Here is a 22,709-nt window from a genome sequence, read left to right on the forward strand (position 1 = left end):
TTAGTAACAAAAATATGTAAAGTTTAAAAATTTTTGTATCTAGCTCGATTGATCTTTATCAAATAGCCTATAATTATTAATCTAATTATTTTATCAGTTGCATTTTTTTACATACACGATTATTTTATTAAACATTTTGAAAATATAACAATAGTGTTATATATTGTTAGAAAGCTGTAAAAATTATCTACAAATCTGTATATAACGTTTAAAAGGTTTTCGAACAAAATTTCATATTAATTGATATGAAAAATATGTAAAATTCAAACATTTTGTATCTATCTCGATTGTAGCCTCTAGCATTAGTTATAGTTATTAGTTATTATATATATATATAATTATATATATATAAATATATATACACATGTACAATTCGATTCAATTAAAATCAATGCCATTATTTCCCATGAACGAAAAACGTCGTGAATATTTCATAACTTTAATAACTGTGAGTACCCGACTATACATACTATAGTGTTGCCATATGACAAATTGAACCTGGTCAGCAGCCAAATGTGACAGATAGAATTACACTCGTTTCGAATTTAATAAAAAATATAATAGAAATTTAAATTGGGGCAGAATAAAATGTGACAAGTAAAGATAAACACTATTGTTATAATTTCAAAATAGATACAAAATGTTTAAACTTTACATATTTTTCTTACTAAATTTTGTTCGGAAACTTTTTAAACATTATATACAGATTTGTAGATAATTTTATAAGCTTTCTAACAATATATAACACTACTGTTATATTTTCAAAATCTTTAGTAAAATAATCGTGGATGTAACAAAATGCAACTGATAAAAGTAATGTTATAGGCTATTTGGTAAACATCAATCAAGCTAGATAAAACTATTGGTGTATGGCCTCGTGCCTTGATGCAAATTGCTGGAACTTCCCGTACAGTAATAAAATATTCGAGAAATTTTAAACGTTTTCAAATATACTATTACAAATACCGTAACTTTCATTATTTTTGCTATCTTATTATATCTGAGCAAATCAAATTTAAATCATAAATCAATTATTACATTAACAATCGTCATTTCATTTCGAATTCAATTTCAAAAAAAAAGTTGCCTAATTTACACAGAATTGAAAAAGTGCGCCTATAGTCACAGTCTAAACGCATTTTCAAATAATTCTGTGCGACATTTGCACTTATACAGTGCTTAGCTTAGCGGCATTTTCACATTTTTCAATAGTTTTCAAAAAATTGAAAAAGTGCTTCAGTACCAAAACAGTCTAAACGCACTTGCGTAAACATTTGTACCAGGTTGTCACTTAGACTGTGCTTAGTTCGGGTAATTTTTGTGAATTTTTAACCAAAAACTACATTTTTATAATTAATTTATCTAGAATTAAAATTATTAACCGAATTGTCTTTGATATTAAAAAAAATATTGTTTGGAACTTAAAAAAACTAGTGTTTTGAGGAAAATTGCTGGAACTGCCCGTACCATAATTAGATACTCGAAACATAAAATTTAGTTTAAAAAAAACATATTATTTGAAAAAAAAATGGAACAAAAAAAGCAATAGCTTCAAACAAGCACAAAAGTTTTTGAATCATTCAAATTGGATGCGCATCTTTCTCTCAAAAACTGTCCATTTTTTCACATTTAGCTTTGTATATTCTAAACGGCTAGACCTGCCCTTGTCAAAAACGAATCACCACTTCTTTCTACTATTACGAATTTAATGTTTGTTGAATCATCCAAATCGGACGCTCCGATCTCTCAAAGACTGAATTACTATTTTCTGCACTCTTAGCTTCGTATCTCCAAAACGGCTGGACCTGCCTTTGCCAAAAACTAACCAGCACGACTCCTTAACAAATGAAATCGAATGTTTTTTTAACTTCCCGTAGGGCAAGTTATAGTAATCGCAAAAAAATCGAAAATGAAAATTTTTATATATCTTTACGTTTTAAGGGTTTCTGAATATTTTGGTATACCTTAGAAAAAATGGATGTATGTGTGTGTATGTGCGTGTATGTGTGTGTGTGCGGATACAAATTTTTGACGACGATTTCACGGATGAACACGGATGAAGCGATTTGAATAATTCAAAAAACATTCGATTCGTATTGATAAGGAGACGTGCTGATTAGTTGTTGGCGAAGGCAGGTCTAGCCGTTCCGAAGATACGGGGCAAAAAGTGCCAAAAACGGTAACACGGTTTTTAAGAGAACGGAGCATCCGATTTGAATAATTCAAAAAATATTTCACTTGTTTTGACAAGATGAAGAATTGTTCAAATTTTCACGAAGGCAGGTCTAGCGGTTTCGGAGATCTCATAAAAAAAGTAAAACAAAAAGCCATTTGGGCGGTCAAAAATTAATATTAGACATATGCACATCAAATTATCAGATATTTTATAGAGATTTTAACAATGAGTATGCATTTTGTTTACATTCCTCTGGGTTCCGTACCAATGTTTATCCGTTATACGGCGACGCGGCGCTTACGCGCTTTGACATTTCAACTCTATGCAGTTAAAGCAGTACTATTGCTTTGAAAAAAAAGTTCAGAATTTCCAAACTATGCCAAAATAAAGAAAACTTTTTTTTTTCAAACATTTTTTTTTTGTTTCTCAAAAATCTAATTTTTTGTTAAATGTTAATCGCTTTTACAAAAACAATAATTTTTGGTACGGGAAGTTCCAGCAATTTGCCTTAAGGCACAATGCCTTAATTGCCTTAAGACAGAATTCAACTTACAGCTAGTTTACATTTTTATATTTTTAATTATTTTTTTCAGGCTAGGAATAAGCCCGCCGACGGCAGCGGGCACCTTCACCAAAAGACAGGGCCGCAGCAGGGCAAAGGGTGCCCCGGAGCAGGCGGAAAAGGGGTTCCGCCCAATAAGCCTTCGGCCCAAAAGGGCCAGGTGAAGACAGCGCCCCCAAAAGCGGCGGCCGCCACTAAGACTAAAAAGCACAAGAAGAAGCAGCAGCATGATTTGCACGTCACCATCGATTTGGTAAGTGAAATAATTAAAAAAAATTTTTTTCATTAAAGTCGGAATTTAAATATCAAGATCATATATAACCAAGATATATATATATATATATATATATATATATATATATTTATTAACTCTTTTATTTGCAACTGTCCAGTAAAGGACATTCATTAAATTTGATGAATTTACAACAGTCGGCCGAAAAGGGACATTGGACATTGATAATTATATAATTTTAACTATTTACTTATTGAATAATTTCTTATAAATAATGATTAACCAAGATATATGTAGCCAAATTTTAAGAACAGCCTGGAGAGCTTTTCCATATATAATTAAGTGGATTTAATTATAATTCAATACTTTGTAATTCAACACGATGAATTTATTAGACATCGATTATTGTGGTACACTTTTTTGTTTTTGTATATAAAATCATGAAATACTTAATCTAACTACCTTAAACCAAAAAAGATAAATGGAGTTCCTAAGTTAGAAATAAATATTTGAAATTCAGAAGTTTGAAATATATAGTCTGAAATATTGAAATTGTCTAAACCAGTTTTCACGCGTCTGAACCGGTTTAAAAGCTTTAAAACCGGTTTAAACTGGTTTAAAATGTTTCAATCTTGTCTGAAATGATTTAAATGTAAAATACTCGGTTTAAGTTCGAAAAACTTGGTTTAGGTTCAAACAAAATGGTTTTAATTTGTAAAAATTGTTTTAATTTCGTATAAATTGGTTCAGTTTTATTTAAAATGATTCAATTTTATGTAAAATGGTTTAAATTCAAATAAAAGAGTTTAAATTTGTATAAAGCTGTTCAATTTCATGTAAAACGGTTCAATTGCATGCATAATGATTTAAATTCGTGGAAAATGGTTCAACTTCATGTAAAAGGGTTTAAATTTGTGTAAAACAGTTCAATTTTATATAAAACGTTAAATTATTATGTAACGGTTTAAATTCGTATAAAACGGTTCAATTTCATGTTAAACGGTTTAAATTAGTATGAAACTATTTAAATTCATATAAATGAGTTCAATTTCGTATTAATTGGTTCGATTTTATATAAAACGGTTCAATTTCATGTAAAACTGTTTAAATTGTTTAAATACCTATAAATTGGTTTAAATACATATAAAATGGTTTAAATTCGCATAAAACGGTTTAATTTTGTATAACATGGTTTAGATTTGTATAAAATAGTTAAATTTGTATAAAACAGTTTGAACTTGCCTTTAATTTAAGTAAAATTTATCGAAAATAGACAAAAATTGTCAAAAATTTATAAGGTGTACAAGGTGCAAAACGTATAAATCTCGACTAAAATAGATCAAATTCATCTTATATATATATATGAAACTCGTCTAAAATAGATCAAATTCATCTAAAATAGATAAAACTCGTCCAAAAAAGTGTCCAAAATAGATAAAGTTTGTCCAAAATAGATACAACCTGTGTAAAATAGATAAAATCCGTCCAAAATAGATAAAACTTTTACAAAGTAAATAAAACCTGTTTAAAATAGATAAAACTTGCCTAAAATAGGTAAAAGTCGTCAAAAACAGATAAAACTCATATAGAATAGATAAAATTTGTACAAAACATAAAACTCGTCTAAAATAGATAAAACTTGCCTTAAATAGGTAAAATTTGTACAAAACAGATAAAACTCGTATAAAATAGATAAAACCCAATTAAAAAATATAAGATTTGTCCGAAATATAAAAGACATGTCCTAAATAAATTACACTCATCTAAAATTGATAGAACTCATATAAAATAGATAAAATTTGTACAAAATAGATAAAACTTGTACAAAACAGATGAAACTCGTTAAAATAGATAAAACCCAATTAAAAAATATAAGACTTTACCGAAATATACAAAACACGTCCTAAATAGATCAAACTCATTTAAAATAGATAAAGCTCGTTTAAAAAAGATAAAACCCATTTAGAAAAAAATAAGAGTTATGCAAAATATATAAGACATGTTCTAAAGAGACAAAACTCATCTAAAATAGATAAAACTCGTCCAAAATAGATAGAACTCGACCAAAAGAAAGAAAACTTGTATAGAGTATATAAGAATTGTCTAAAATAGAAAAAAGCTTGTCTAAAATAGATAAAACTTGTCCTAAATAGAAAAAACTCATCTACAATAGATAAAACCTGTACAAAATAGAAAAAAAATTGTCCAAAACGGATAAAACTTCTACAAAATAGAAAACACCCGTCCAAAATAAAAAAAAAGTTTATCTTAAATAAATTACGCTCGTCTAAAATAAATAAAGCTTGTCTAAAATAGGTCAAACTAGTCCTATATATAGTAATAGATAACATTCGTACAAAACAGATAAAATTTGTCTAAAATAGATAAAACTGACCTAAAATAGATAAAACTTGTCCGAAACATATAAGACACTTGTCTAAAATAGCTAAGTCTTGTCTAAAATTATTTGTCTTAAATTATTTGTCTAAATTTATTAAAATTTAGAGTTTGAAATTTCAAAATTTCTTTAAGTAATATGAATTTAAAAATAAAAAATATAAATTTTGTAACTGATTTCGGACTCAAATTAGTAATTAATACATTATGTAAGAATTTAATTCGAGCTAATTTTAGTACATGACATTAGTAAAGTATTATAGTTCAGAAATTTACGCAATTTCTGACTTTGTGATTTATTTATAGAATTGCATTGAAAACGCACGAATTAAGCAACTTTTGGCAACAAATTGTAAATATTTTGATTAGAATATTTATTTTAGAAAATTCTAAGTAAGTAAATATTTACTTGAGCTATGATTTATGGATATTAAAAATGTATATATATATACATATATATATTTTGTAGAGTTTCGAACAAGAATCCAAAAATAATACAAAATAAAAAACAAGAAAAGTTTTTAAAAAAAACAATTTCTTTATTTAATTATTTGTTTATTGTCAACGTTTCGGAACTAGGTACGTTCCATCTTCAGGACATCTGTCAAGAAACATGATCTTGATAAGATTTAAGCAAACAATATGTTTAAGAATAGAAAATAGATTTTTCTTAATAATAAATTAATTGTAACAAATAATAATGTACAGAAATATGATAATATGATCAAAATGAAAATGATAAAAATAAATGAGTGGATTATCAGAACAGGATATTAAAAATGATAGAAATTTTTTGAAAGTTATGGAAAAATTTTTTAAGAAAGGATTAATGATAAAATTGAATTAATTACCTGTATGTTTGAATATACGTTAGCACTTTTAAATAAACTTTAAAATAAAATATATTCAAACATACAGGTAATTAATTCAATTTTATCATTAATCCTTTCTTAAAAAATTTTTCTATAACTTTCAAAAAATTTCTATCATTTTTAATATCCTGTTCTGATAATCCACTCATTTATTTTTATCATTTTCATTTTGATCATATTATCATATTTCTGTACATTATTATTTGTTACAATTAATTTATTATTAAGAAAAATCTATTTTCTATTCTTAAACATATTGTTTGCTTAAATCTTATCAAGATCATGTTTCTTGACAGATGTCCTGAAGATGGAACGTACCTAGTTCCGAAACGTTGACAATAAACAAATAATTAAATAAAGAAATTGTTTTTTTTTAAAAACTTTTCTTGTTTTTTATTTTGTATTATTTTTGGATTCTTGTTCGAAACTCTACAAAATATACACAAATCCAAGACTCTACCATTCAACATATATATATATATATATATATATATATATATAATTATGTATATATACATTTGTTTAAAACAAAGGTATTTATTTTGTTAAGAAAATTTTACAAAATTCATATCGTAAATAAAGTTATTCATCGATGAATAAAAATAAATAATAAAGATATCGATATGTTCAAATCGTTTCGTGGATTTTTATTATTGATAATTATTACCGATATGAAAATATAAATATTTTGAAATTAATTTTTAGAAACGACATATGACTTTCCTTTTATTACAAATTAAAGAAATTCATTTTTTTATAACTAAAATATGATTTAATTCCCCGGAGCGTAAGTACTGAGAAATCGCAGTTCGCTATAATAACTATACTGACTTGATGATTAATTGTAAATTTGCACATTATTTTTGTATGAAAGTGTAAAAAACAAATTATACAGAATCGTAGTAAATTTTATCTAGTTTCTGCTAAGCTATCAAAAAAAGAGTGTCCTGGACGAAGTTTTCAAGTTATTCACAAAAAAGTAAAAACAATGTCTAGACACCTTATATGGAAAACTTACGATAATTCATAAGAGCAAGTTCGCATTGGATTTATTCAAAAATTAAAGTTAAATAAAAATGAGTGCCCGGAACAAATTTTTTAAGTTATTTACAAACATGTAAACAAATGTCCCAAATGAAAAACTTAACTGAACAATAATAAGGTCGAATTTACATTGCATTTATTCAAAATTTTCACATAAGACTATATTAAAGTGTTTATATAAAAATATAGTACATTTTATCTAGTTTTTGCTAAACTAAACAACAAAAAGCACCCGAAACAAAATTTTCGAGATATTTAATAAAATGTACACAAAAGTCCCGAACCATACATCATTATTTTGCACCATATACAAATACAAAGTACAAAATTTTTCAAAAACTTGTTTAAGAAAATACAAGATTTGTTTTCCATAAAATTACAGTAAATTTTATCTAGTTTCTACTATACTAAATAACAAAGACCACCCAGAACAAAAATTTCACGTCATTTAAATAAATGTAAAAAAATGCATATCTATATGAGTAATAATTCCGTTTAAAACGTTTCGCAGACTTTTACTATCGACGAATCGATTTATATATATATATATATATATATATATTATATTTATATATATATATATATATATATAATAAGGCTGTGTATTATTTTTAGTATCGAAAATAGAATAACGGCGACGACAATATTGTCTCGTCTAAAAACAGATCAGTTTTAGTTTAGTTTTACTACTGAAAGCTTCGTAATAAAATAAATTTAATAAATACAATTTTATTAACAATAAAAATTATAAAAAAATTGTGTAAATAAAATACAACTGTACAAGTTTTATAAGAATAAAAAAAATACAGTTAGTAGTGCAAAAGTGTAAAAAAAAAAATAAATACTACTAGAGTAAAATAAAATACTTGAACGAAAATTATTTTTAGTTCAGAATAGCTTTTATAAATTACATGGCAAATTTAAATTTTTTAAAAGAGTTTGACTTAAATTAAATTTTTAGTTTAAATTAAATTTTGTTCAGTAAGTGTTTGTAAACATTTTGCCTAAAGGCAAGTTGCTTAAACATCCCAATTTCATTAAACAATGGACTTGAATAACTACAATTCCCATTAATCCAATTTTAACGCATTTTTTTCACAAAAATACAAATTTAATACAGATTTTTTTTAATAATTTTTTCGAGTTCTTAAAAATTCATTTTATCAAATAAAAATCCTTTTTACCACAAAATCTATCCATATAAACCGCAATTTCACAGGATTACATATATGTACAAAATAATCCTCGATAATTTTATGGTAACAAAAGGATTTATTTTATATGATGTATGCACATATTGCACAATAAATTTTAAAAGGATTATAAAGTTTATAAAACCATAAATAAATACAGTGGCATTTAAAAATTTTAGTAGAAAATCCTTAGAAGGAAGTCAATTTTGAAGATTTTTGTTAAGGATATTTTAGTTATCGTAAAAGGAGGATGAAAATAGAATTTTAGGATTGGTGTTTAAAATTGTTTAAATGAATTTGATGAATTTAATTATTAAAGTTTATATTTTTAATACAAATTGAATGGTTTTTGGACTATCAAAATAGCTTAATTTGTTTCGGAGATATTTTGATCTACTTAAAATATTTAAAAAAATAATTTATAGAGAAATTTAAGAAAAATCATCTAGTTTCTGCTAAGCTGGCTAAAAAATAGCGCCCTGAATAAAATTTTTGAGTTATTTAACAAAATGTAAAGGAGCGTCCCGAATCCATATATTGTAAATTTGCAAAATACATTAGAGCGAGTTCAAATTATACAAAAATTTTGTATAATAGGTAATGGTGATTTTTGTTAAATTTTATCTAGTTTCTGCTAAGCTAACTGAAAAAGAGTAACCTGGACAAAATTTGCAAGTCATTTAATAAAATATAAAAAATGATCCAATATCTTGCAGCACATTATATTAGACAAGTTCAATCTTTAAAATTTGAACTATTTTGGTTCCAAAATTAATAAAAACTTTATATAGGAGTATATCAAACTACTTATACAAAAATATAGTAAATTTTATCTAGTTTCTGCTAAGCTAAATAAAACAGAATACCCGGATGAAAATTTTCGAGTTATTTAATAAAATGTAAAAATATGTCCCTATTACAGAACAATATATAAGGGCAAGTTCAAATAAAGTTTTAAAATTAATAAAAATCTTATATCAGACTGTATTAAACTAATTATACCAAATTGTAGTAAATTTCATCTAGTTTCTCCTAAACTAATTCAAAAAAAGTGTCCCTTAAGAAAATTTTAAGATACTTCATAAAATGTATAAAAATGTCTCGATATCTTACAGTACAATATATTAGACAAGTCAAACTAGGTTTGGAATTAATAAAAATTTTGTTCCGGACTATATTAAATTGTTTATATAAAACTGTATTGAAATTTATATAGGTGTATGGCATCGTGCCTTAAGGCAAATTGCTGGAACTTCCCGTACCGTAATTGAATATTCGAGAAATTTTAAACGTTTTCAAATATATTATTACAAATACTGTAACTTTCATTATTTTTGCTATCTTGTTTGTTATATCTGAGCAAATCAAATGTAAATCATAAATCAATTTATCTCCAATCGTCATTTCAGTTCTAGTTGTTTTACTAACATAACCTAAAACTTTTTAAATTCTCAGTGCAAATAATTTCCATTATTATTGATTACGGCTTGCTTATGAATAAATAAAATAAATAAATAAATGTTTCAAGTTGTACTAAAATGAAACTATAGTGTATAAAGTGAGTGTTTAGAACTAGTTTTGGTCATAAATTTAGTAAAATGGCAGCCTCGATGGCAAAACAAGACAATTACACCAACGAATACCAAAGACTGATGAGACTAACCAGCAATCAGGAAATTAGACAGCATTCAGTAGGTATCAGGAATTAAATAAATATTAATAACGCAAAATTTTAATATTATATTCAAATCTAAAATCCAAAACAATGGCAACTACAATAACCATATACTATAGTGAACTATTTTCAAGTATCTTTTTTACCCCCTGGCTCGGTACCAGCTAGAGTTTATACAAAAACCGACATTTCAGAAAACCGGTTTTCGAATTTTAATTTTACTCAAAAACCGGTTTTAACCAGTTTTCGAATTTTATATAGAAAATAAATTTTTGCTCGAATATTCTGTAATTTATCCGCAAATTTAGTGTAATTTAGACTGTAGCAGTATGTGACTGAATTTATTTATTGTTCAATTTTAAAGATAGTAAACAAAATTATTTTAATTTTAATTACTAGAACTAAAAAATAATAGCTTATCTCGATTAAATAACTTTGAAAATAATTATTCGTTATTCATGCATCATTTTCACATATAAGAATGAAAATATTTTTATGATAGTGAAAGGAAAGTTTTAGAACAAATGAAAATAATACAATTTTAAATAAAAAAATTCATTAAATTAAACAATAAAAGTAAAAAAATATTTGATACATGTTGATACATACTTGTTAATATCAATTTTAGTTTTAAAAACAATTAAGCTAAACTCGGGTATTGTCTGTTCCGAGAAATTTTAATTAATTAATTTTAAACATTCTAAATGTTTTTATGTTTAATAAAATGTGATTTCAAAAACTGAGAACGTCTATCGAATTGCTACTTAGACGTATCTTTTGTTTACTCACAAAATTTTCTGAAGTAGAAAATACTCTCGTACTTGCGACCAAATTAATGCTTAATTGTTTTTAAAGCCTGATATAATAATTCTAAGTGTTTTGTCTTCTAATTTGTGGCTTCTAGGGTTTAAAACTCTTTTTTTTAAGTTTGAGTAGAGGAAGTTATTTCTTCAAGGAGAAGTCACACTGATTTAAATTAATATATACACTGCTCTAAAAATGTAAATTAATATATACAAAACCTTTCTGGGAACCATTGCAGACTGATAAGATATCAAATGCTATTGAACCGATATAATTTCAAGAATCAAAACGCTTACATCTATCTTTTATATTTGGCTATATTTGTCATTTTTTATTTATACAGTGAAAACCGACTTTTTTCACTAAAAAACCGGTTTTCGAATTTCATAATTTTGACCAAAAACCGGTTTTTGAAAACCGACAAGCCCTAGTTGTATTCTTTTCAAGTATCTTTTTCACCCCCTGGCTCAGTACCAGCTCTCTCAGAATTCTCTTAAATTCGAAACGAGCACATGGTGTTACATCTATCGGCTTTTTTGCCTCCATCTCGACACTCTGTAGCTGTAGCTATATGAAAATGCTATAACTATAACTATAGTTTCTAACTATGTCGACTATAAGGGGCGTCTTTTTTGGCTCGCGATTCCGATGCAATAAATAAGGTCGGATGTGCCGGGACTTATAAATCAAACGGACGAAATGAATTTGCACAAAGCTTGGCTCACATGGAAAGAGGATAGAAAGATATTGTGAAGTTTTGTGGTAGTTATAATAATATAATTACCTATTGTTTTTGATAAAATTAGAGCAAGTTTTAAACTAGAACGAACTCTACTGACGAGCAAACTTAAAAATAGAAATCTACTGTCGGGGAAACTAATTGAATTGGACTTATTTATTTATTTATTAACTTCCCATAGGGTAAGTTATTGTAATGGGCCGAAACTGGAAATTGAAAATTTTTATATTTCTCGACGTTTTGAAGGTTTCTGAACGTTTTGGCATACCTCAGAAAAAATGGATGTGTGTGTGTATGTATGTATGGATACAAATTTCCAGTCACGTTTTCGGGCGCACGGATCAACCGATTTGAATGGTTCAAAAAACATTCGATTCCTATTGATAGCGAAAAGAGCTGATTAGTTTTTGGCAAAGGCAGGTCCAGCCGTTTTGGAGATACGGAGCAAAGAGTGCAGAAAATAGAAATCGACTTTTTGAGAGAACGGAGTATCCGATTTGAATGATCTAAAAAACATTCAATTAGTAATGATTGGGAGAAGAGTCTATTAGTTTTTGGTAAAGGCATTTCGAAGATACGGAGCTAAATATGTAAAAAATGGCAGTTTTTGAGAGAACTAAGCGTCCGATTTAAATGATTCAAAGAACTTTCTGCTTGTCTTAACAAAATAATAAATTTTGGAAAAAAAATTTCTTATACTTTTTTTTTTTTTTTAGTTTTTTTTGTATATCGCAAATAATTAAGATTTTATTTTTATTCTGACTAAAGTTCTAATATAACTTAAACAAATAATTTTAAATTTGCAATTCAGTTTATATACTTCTTATAAATAATAGACAATGTTACAATATTTATAATAAATCTATTTGAAAACATTCAGTACTCCTCGAACATTTTGTTACGGTACGGGAAGTTCCAGCAATTTGCCTTAAGGCACGATGCCACCCACCCCACTAGTTTATTTATTAATTTTACAAGCTGTCGGTATAATTTTGTTTTACAATTTTTTAAGTGTTTTTAAAATATAAGTTTTTGGTTAACTAATTATTAAGTATTTTAACAATAACAGTCATATAAAAACACAATTTTTAAGTGTTTTAAATTATAAATTTTTAGTTAATTAATTATTAAGTATTTTAACAATAACAGTCATATGAAAATAATAATTAGAAAAAAATCAATACATAATTTGTTTCTCAATTTTTGTTAGTGTTTTTTAAATTACATGTTTTTAATTAACTAATTATTAAGTATTTTAACAATATAACAATAACAGTCATATAAAAAAAAGAAATAAAAACTTATGTATTATGGTTAAGCAGCCGAAACATGAACGCTAATGATAGTGAAAATTTTAATTTGCATACTTTGGTTTTTAGTTTTTTAAATAAAATTATACTCTATTGCAAAATTTAGACCTAAAGATTTTCTTTTTGGATTACAAGATGTTGACGCGAATACTTTTTTGGATTTTGGATTATTATGAATTGGTTTTCCGTTTTGGACTCTGGATTTCAAAATGAAATAACTATGTCTTGCTAGTTTTTTTACACAAATTATTAATTACACAAATACTTAGGATTTAAGTTTTCTTAACAAACTTCTTTGAAATATGAATTTTCAATTCGCATACTTTGGAATTTAGCTTTTTACACAAAATTACTGTTTATTACAGAAATTTGATCCAAAGTATCGTGAATTTTGAGTTCTTAGATAAACTAATTTTGGGTCACAAATTTGTAATTTAGATATCTTAGAAAATCTTACGTTAATTGCAGGTTTTTGACCCAAAAGTTAGAATTTTTGACTTTTTTTGGATTATAAAATGTTGACGCCAATACTTTCTTTGAATTTTGGATTCTTAGGAAGGTTTTTTAGATTTACACTTTGGATTCTGAGATAAAATCACTTTGGACTACAAGTTTTTACTATAATTCACTGTAGATTATAAAAATTTGACAAAAAACTTGAGATTTCAGACTTTTTTTGGATATAGATTATAAATTGTTGTTGTTCCAAATTCTTAAGATTTTAGATTCCAGTAAAAAAAATCTTTGAATTTTTGTTACAAATGCATCAGATTTCTTAGATATAATTATACTAAAGATTCTATGTGTTTGCTTAATAACCTTGCTTTGAATTTCAGATTATTAGGTAAACAAACTTTGGATAAATAGGTTTGATTCAAATTTTGTAAAGTGTAAGCACTTTGGATTAACAGTTTCGTTTCTAAAACTTTCAACTTCACAATTCACAACTTTCTAAAAGTTTTATGTTAAAATTTCATAGTTTTTAAATAAATATTTTATACTGGCTGTTTAAATTTTGAACATTGTCTTGAAATTTTTTTATGAACTTTGTTTATTTTCTAAATTTTGTTACAATATAAACTCTTTCCAAATTTTGTTGACTTTCTAAATGTTCGATCAATTTCGGAAAATATTAATAAATTTGACCTCTGTTCTTTGTAAAACAGAAATAGAATAATCGCGTATATTAAAAATAAACAAAACAAAAACTCGTAAAACTAGAAGCGAATATAAACAGAATCGTAGATCAATGATGATGACTCTGATTATATATATATATATATATATATATATATATATATATATATATATATATAATATTTTACGCAGTTGGCAAAGGCTTCCAACATTTGCAGCAATAAACTAACTTTACAGTTTTCGAACAGAGAATAGTATTGTCGTTTTATTTTCGACAACAAAAAAGTAGTATTTTTCACCGCATTATATATATATATATATATATATATATAGTTTTATAACACTAATCTATATTAGAACATAATTCAAAGGTGTATACCAAAATACTAAATAATCTTAAATTCATAGCAAATATACCAAAAAGCTTAAAATCCATACCATTCACACCAAAACTCTTTAAACCAAAGTTTTTATAATAAAAATCCTAAACTCTAAAGTATTTATACCAAAAAAATCTAAAATCAAATATACGATCTAAATTATTTAATTTAAAAACTTTAATATCATAATCCAGAGTCTATGAAATTTACCTAAAAATTCTAAAATTTATTTTTGTAAGGATTTTAGATCCAAAAAATTGCACCAAAAATACTAAAGTACCAGGCAATATTAAATCCAAAGTAACTTAAAAAAAATGAGAAAATATTCCGTAGTCTTTTTTTGTAGCTTTTTCAAAAAAGAAGTTATTTGGCAGCCCTATATGATCTAAAGAAAGTTCAAAATCTAAAAATAAGTTCAAACGACTAAGATTTTGAATAGTACCTGAATCACAAATTTATGATCTAATATTTAAACCGTTTAAATTTTAAAAAGTATGGAATTTTAAAAACACATTTTTATCACATTATTAAAAAAGCACAAATAAGAAACTCAACGTTTAGAAAATGAAAATTTAATAGATTCGAAATAAAAAAAAAGTAAAATTTAAGGGATATAAAATTTAGAATGGTGAACATTCAAGATTTCTTATTTAAATAATTAATAATTAGGAAATTAAAATTGTAAAACATTTGAGAGATTCAAATTTCAGAAAGTACAAAATTCATAAATGACAAATTCAAAAGGCTTTCGTATTAAGATATTACAAAATTTGAGAAATACAAAATTTATGAAAGTGTCAAATTTAAGACAATAAAAATTAAGTGTTAAAAATAACCTAACCTAAATAAAATAACCTAAAAAGATTCCTATTAAACCTCAGAAATTTAGAAGAAGCACTATTTAAAAATCCAAGATTTTGAATGTAAGTACATCCAAATTTATAAAATTCAAATAGCCAAAAATCCTGTATTTAAAAATTAAAATATAGAAAGTTTAAAATATCAAATATTCGAAAGTTGAAATTTATCGAAATTGATCCATTCTACAATATTGAAATCAACTTTCTTACTAACTCGATTTTCTTTTTTTTACAGTCAGAATATGGACTATCAGAGGACCAAGTCGCAGGTGAGAACATCACCTTTCTAAAAATAATATATTTATATATATATATATATATATATATATATATATATATATATATATATATTTATTTATTTAATAAACATTCTAAATGATTGGAAGTTATCAATGAAAGCAGTATTAAAAATACAATAAGAACCCCAAAAGTTTATTTATTAAATCAATTATAATTTTAGTATAACATTGGAGTTTATCTTACCGTAACATAAAATTTTCTTACTAAGAAAAAATCTAGAAATAAAATCTAAACGCTTTTTCTCTTACAGTATCTTACAGATATTTTTTATGTGACTATTTTTTGGTCAAAATTTTGTGTTTTTTTTTTATTAAAGAGTTCAAAGAGGCCTTCATGCTTTTCGACAAAGACGAAGACGGAATGGTGACCATGGCCGAATTAGGAGTTGTCATGAGGTCCTTGGGACAACGTCCGACAGGTTAGAAAAATAAAAAAAACTGGAATAAATTGATAGGCTAAAATTATTTAGATTAAAAATAAGTAAGAACTGGTTGTTATTTAATTTTATCTAGATCAAATAATTTCATGATAATCACTGTCTGGATACTTTTGTTCCAATTACTTTAGTGTAACAAAGTATGTATAGATTTATTTAGAAAGATCTTTTAGGTTACATAATTAACAAAAATTAACATTATTTACCTTACAAAATTTATGAGAGCCAGACTAGTTAAAGTCTTTAACTAGGGTTGCCTGATGACAACCTAGGGTTGCCCGATGACAACTAAGGGTTGTTTGATGAAACATCAAGTTAAAACTTGTACACAAATGTCTAATTTTATTATCTCCAAAATTTCATTCCGGACACTCTTTTTGAGTTAACTTAGCAGAAACTAGATAAAATTTCCTAGAATCCTTCATCAATACTTTTACACACCACTAAACAAACATTTTTAATAAATCCAATAAGAACTCGGCCTTGTGCATTGGTTCTAAGTTTTCCAAACAAGATTTCGCGACATTTTTTTACATTTTTAAGAATAACTCAAAAACTTTTCCCAAAACACTCATTTTACATTAGCTTAGCAGAAACTAGATAAAATTTACAACATTTACATTTAAATTTTAAACTGTATAAACAGTTTAATATAGTCTGATATAAATTGATACTAATTTTAAAATCCAATTTGAAATTGCTCTTATATATTGAACTTCATTCTACTAACAAGAAAATTTGGTTCAGGGCACTTTGTTTCACGACGACATAAATAGTGTTGCCAGATGAGATTTACATTTAGAGTTGCCTGATGACAAGTTACAATAATTAGTGTTGCCTGATGTCAACTTACAATAATTAGAGTTGCCCGATGACAACCTTTAATTGGAGTTACATAATGGGTTGTAAATTAGGGTTGTCTAATGGCAATTTAGGGTTGCCAAATGACAAATCAGAGTGAAATTTTTACAAAAATATCTATTTCTTTTTTTAGAAACGGAATTACGTGACATGGTCAACGAAGTTGACATCGATGGAAACGGAACCATCGAATTCAACGAATTTCTGCAAATGATGTCCAAGAAAATGAAAGGGGCCGACGGCGAGGACGAACTTCGAGAAGCCTTCAGGTAATATAAAAAGAATGTGTGTAAGGTTCACACGCGATTGAAGTAAAACTAATTTGCTACTCTACAATATGGCATTTAAGTAAAAATAAGTACATCTTATAACAATTTTGAATAATGTTTATTAGTAATCTGGTAACACTCGTGATGCACACATTTATTATTGTCGACCATTATACACATTTATATAATGATAAATTATAAATTATATAATTATAATAGCACTAAAAATATATGTAATAATGTAATTAAAGTCATACTTCAAATACGACATGATCGGTTTGTCATTGTAATTGCATTTAGGACTTGAACCTTCATTAGAGAAATGAAGTAATTGCTGATTAATAAATTCTATAATATTTGTTCAAACAGTGGATTATGTTAAACAACGCCTAAACAAATATTGTTTTCGCAACTTTACTCATCATGTAATAATTGTGTTTGAAGAACTTCACGTAATTAAAATTAACATACATTCATTGACTGCTTGTCTTTTTTTTACTTTTTCGCTGGCGATATAATCTCATTCTTCGAACAGCTGTAATATCTGTCTTGCATAAGAAATATTTTCCAGTTTAATAACTTTAAAGTTTTTTCAGAAACTAAGAATAATATATAAATAATTTCTAATCAATAAATTTACGTTCAGTACACGGTACAAATGTTTAGTTTGTTTTATTATTTTCAAGGAACGGGGTAAAATATTCTTCTAATTCGGGCATTTTTCGTTAAATCAAGATTTGTACCACGATGTAACTTTAAAATATTTATTTATCTATCTATGTCGATTTCCTTGTTGATATCGGTACGTATACAACGTTGATGCCGGTACGCATACAACGTTAGATCTCTATTCACATACACGACGACGACTAATCACAATCGACCCGTATTGAAATGATATCATCGAGAGCGAATGACGAACCATTGGCACTCGACTCTTATCTTATCTTATCTGTCGTAACGTATTTCCGTTGCATTTGTACGGATTTACACCCTAGTCGCGCCTAAAGAAGTTTTACTTCAAAAAATAATCCAAGACATTTATAAAAAAATATTTCCAGAAAAAACAAGATACTGTAATAACTCTCTTAACTACGTCACTCCGGTTTGACATCAGGGTAAACAAATCTTATGGAACTTTTTTTATTTTTTTTTTATTTATTGGCTTTTGACTTACATCATAAGACCACATGCCATTGATACAATTGTTTACTACAAATTCTTATTAAATAATTAACCTATAAATTAATTTTAGTATTATTAATAAACTTAAATATATATTTATAAATTTTTAAATTATTACTAGCTACTAGTGTTTGTACATTGATTGGGAAAATAACATTTTCCTTGAGTAAATTTATTATTAATGATGCAACTTCTTCCCTCCCATAGCTCTAACCATCAAACCAAGTGAATGTCTATAACTACTTCTAAGTCATTTTTTTTAGGGTTTTCGACAAAAACAACGATGGCCAAATCTCGTCATCGGAGTTACGTCACGTCATGACGAATTTAGGAGAACGTCTTTCCGAGGAAGAAGTTGACGATATGATCAGAGAGGCGGATTTGGACGGAGACGGCATGGTCAACTATGAAGGTAATTTGGAAACTAGTCATAAGTGGCATTTCGCCTTGAAACAAGTTGGCTGAACTTTTCTAGTGGTGTCAGTAATGGATTTTATCGAAAAGAAGTGAAATTTATCAATTGAGATGAAAAAAATGCGTTTTTTAATTAAATTTTGTTCCAGATGCTTTTTTTGTAAGCTTAGCATAAACTAGATAAAATTTACTGTAATTTGGTGTAAATAGTTTTATACAGTCCAATACAAATTTTTTAATAATTTTGAAATCTAGTGTGTGATTCGCCCTTATATATTGTGCTGCAACAGGGACATTTTTTACATTTTATTAAGTATCTTAAAAATTTCGTTCTGGCCACTTTTCTTGAGTTAGTTTAGCAGAAACTGGATAAAATTTATTAGGATTTGGTATAAATAGTTTAATATAGTCTGATACATTTTTTTACTAATTTTGTAATCTACTCTGTGACTTGCCTTTATATATTGTGCTACAGTAGAGACATTTTTTTACATTTTATTGAATACCTCGAAAATTTTGTTTCGGACACTCTGTTTTATTTAGCTTAACAGAAACTAGTAAAAATTTAATAAAAATTGGTGTGAATAGTTTAATGTAGTCCTATACAAAATTTTTAATAATTTTGAAACTTAGTTTGATTTTGCCCTTATATATTGTGCTGTAATAGAGACATTTTTTTACATTTTATTAAATAACTCAAAAATTTTGATTCGTGTAGTCTTTTTCAATTATTCTAGGGGAAACTATATAAAATTTACTACATTTATGTGTAAAAAATTTCATATACTCTGATACAAGTTTTTGAAAAATTTTGAACTTTTCTTTTGTATATGATGCAAATTACCAATACATCAATCCCTGGCATTTATTCATATTTCTCCAAATAAATTAGAGAATTTTGTTCAAAACACTCTGTTTTATTTAGTTTACGAGAAACTAGATAATATTTTCTACATTTGTGAATAAATATTTTCATATACACCGATACAAATTTTTGAAAAATTTTGAACTTTGCCTTCGTATATGGTGTAAATCAGTATTCCATTGATTTGGGACACTTTTCAATATTTTTCTAAATATCTCAAATATTTTGTTCTGGACACTCTTTTTAGTTAGTTTAGGAGAAATTAGATAAAATTTACCACATTTTTGTGTACACATACTCATAGACTATGATACATTTTTTTTGAAAAAAAAAAATAACTATTCCTTCGAATATGATGTAAATCAGTCTTCCATTGATTTGGGAAACTTTTCTACATTTTTTAAATATCTCAAAAATTTCGTTCAGGACACTCTTTTTGAGTTAGCTTAGCAGAAACCAGATTAAATTTACTAAAATCCTATATAAACAGTTAAATATAGCCCAGAGCAATTTTAATCGTAATTTTAAAATCTAGCTTCGATACACCCTTATTATACTTCAAATACTTCTATATTGTGAGGCAAAATATCGGGACATTTTTTACTTTTTATTTAGTAAAAAACTCAAAAAAATTTTTTGGGACTCTCTTTTTTATTTATCTTAGCAGAAACTAGATAAAATTTACCAAAACCTCATGCAAACAGTTTTATACACTCCTATACACATTTTTTAAATAAAACTAGCTTCAACTCTAACATTTTTTCCAAATCTTGCAAACATTCATCACTTTTCACAGGCCTATAATACTTGACACGCCCAAAATTTAACAAAAAAAAAAATACAAATACTAATATTATCTATAACTCCTGTATTTTATTAAATTCTGTATTTTTATTAAATTTTTCATTTAATTTTTTTTTCAGAATTTGTGACCATCCTGACCTCAAAGAATTAGTGATGACAATATCGACAAGATCGACTTTCTACTTCCCAAACTTTTATTCATCGATTTTTATCACACACACTTATTAATTAAATTAATTATATTGAATAAAAAAATTAAATTAAAATTATTATTAAGTGCATCTAGAAGTAGAACGAAATCATCTTCGAAACATTCAAATAACAAAAGGCACTTAGAAATATATTAATAATAATAAATTAATATATATAAATTTATTAAATATTAAATTTTATGGTTTTATACGAAATTGACGAAACAGAATTATTTATGAATAATTTGTTTAAATACTTATCCAAATTATTATTATGAAATGTTTTAAATGTTAAACATGGACGTATGTAAAAAAATTGATGTGTTGTTATAATTGTTGACAAAATATATATTGAATGTATATTTCAGTTTGCAAGGACATTTTTGTATATATATATATATATATATATATATATATATATATGCAAAAATGTCCTCCAATAAAATGTTCTGTTGCTGGGAATAATAAATGTTAAATGTTAAAAAAGAAATTGATGTAAGTTAATGTTAAAACAAATATTGTTATGTGGAAAAATCAAGAACACAAAAAATGTGCTTAACAAAGACAAAAATTTTAAACAAAATTTTAATTAAAAATTAATACCAATACTAATATTATCTAAATTAAATTCAAATTAATTATAAACTGTAAACGACTAATTTGTCATTTTCTTTTAGATTTATAATTTCATGCAAAGTGCAATAAATAAAATGGAATAAATATTAATATTCAATATTAATTTTTTTTTCAACTTTATCAATTTTTAAAAAATTCTAAACTGTCAACGACCATGTTGATACATTTTGACAAAATAAAAACAATTTTCTTAATAATTTTCACTACTGCTTGACATCAGGTTGCCCGAATTTGATAAGACCTCTGCTTGAAATTACATAGCTCAAACAAAAAACAAAAAAATTGAATCATAATGAAAACAAATGATCAAAATTTGCAACTGTCAACGGCCATCTTGTCAGGTTTAAATATTAAATAATATTTAAATTAAGATCAAATGAATTAAGCATTATTTTCCGAATTACTGATGTATAATTTCCAAAATATCAATAATCAGTAAAATTTTACATTAAAATTTAATAAATTCGTCTAATTATTTATAATTTTTAAAAAATTCTCAACTGTCAACCGCCATATTGATAATTTTTTGAGAGTTGTATTAAAATTTAAATTAAAAACAAATGAATCAAGAAATTTTACAAATTTGACTAAAGCTCCATCATTAAAATGTTGATTATTATTAATAGTAAGCATTGACCAAATATTATATTTTCAACAAATTTTGCTACTGTCAACGGCCATCTTGTCCGTTTTTTGACAGGTGAATTAAAATTTTAATTAAAAACAAATGAATAAAAAATTTTAAATGTTTTACTTATGCGTCATTACTATGATGTAAATTATTATTAATAGTTAACATTGAGTTTTAATAATTTTGATTAAATATTAATGCTTTTGAAAGGATTCGCAACTGTCAATGGCCATTTTGACTGTTTTTTTTAACTATGAAGTTGTCAGTTTTTGACAGTTAAATTTAAATTTAATTTTAAATTTAAATTAAAAAAATGATTTTAAAAGTATTTTTGCCAAATTACCAAAGTACCCTTTGTTGGAAAAATAATATTTATATTAAATAATAATTATATAATACAAAACTTAAATAGTTTCTATCAAAATTTAGTTTTTTAACCCATCAACGGTAACGACAGTTTTTTTGACATAAAGATACAAATTGACATAAAAAATGTTATTATATAAAAAACCCAAATATTATTAGTATATTACTAACTATATTAATTTATTTTAATATTTATTATCAAAATTATAATTCAATACTTCATTTTACAATTAATTATTTTCTAAATTGCAGTTATCATTAATATCTAACATTGAATTTGAATAAATTCGATTAATAATTTATAATTTTGAAAGAATTTGCAATTGTCAACGACCATCTTGTCACTTTTTTGACAGTTAAATTAAAATTT

The 22,709-nt window shown here is 25.7% G+C and overlaps 1 protein-coding gene across 1 annotated transcript; it reads left to right on the plus strand.

Annotated features, from left to right (window-relative positions):
- Positions 1-9,964: 9,964 nt before the first annotated feature.
- On the plus strand, positions 9,965-20,736 carry LOC113363733 (neo-calmodulin-like). Its single transcript, XM_026606218.1, has 6 exons — positions 9,965-10,167; positions 15,617-15,650; positions 15,998-16,099; positions 17,112-17,247; positions 18,696-18,844; positions 20,635-20,736. Exons 1-6 carry the CDS (start codon positions 10,075-10,077, stop codon positions 20,664-20,666), a joined length of 546 nt encoding a protein of 181 aa, XP_026462003.1. The 5' UTR covers positions 9,965-10,074; the 3' UTR covers positions 20,667-20,736.
- Positions 20,737-22,709: the final 1,973 nt, after the last annotated feature.

The sequence above is a fragment of the Ctenocephalides felis genome, unplaced genomic scaffold (genome assembly GCF_003426905.1).
Source record: "Ctenocephalides felis isolate EL2017-DRISC unplaced genomic scaffold, ASM342690v1 CF-g0.4_SCAFFOLD_00845, whole genome shotgun sequence".
Classification (NCBI taxonomy): Eukaryota; Metazoa; Arthropoda; class Insecta; order Siphonaptera; family Pulicidae; genus Ctenocephalides; species Ctenocephalides felis.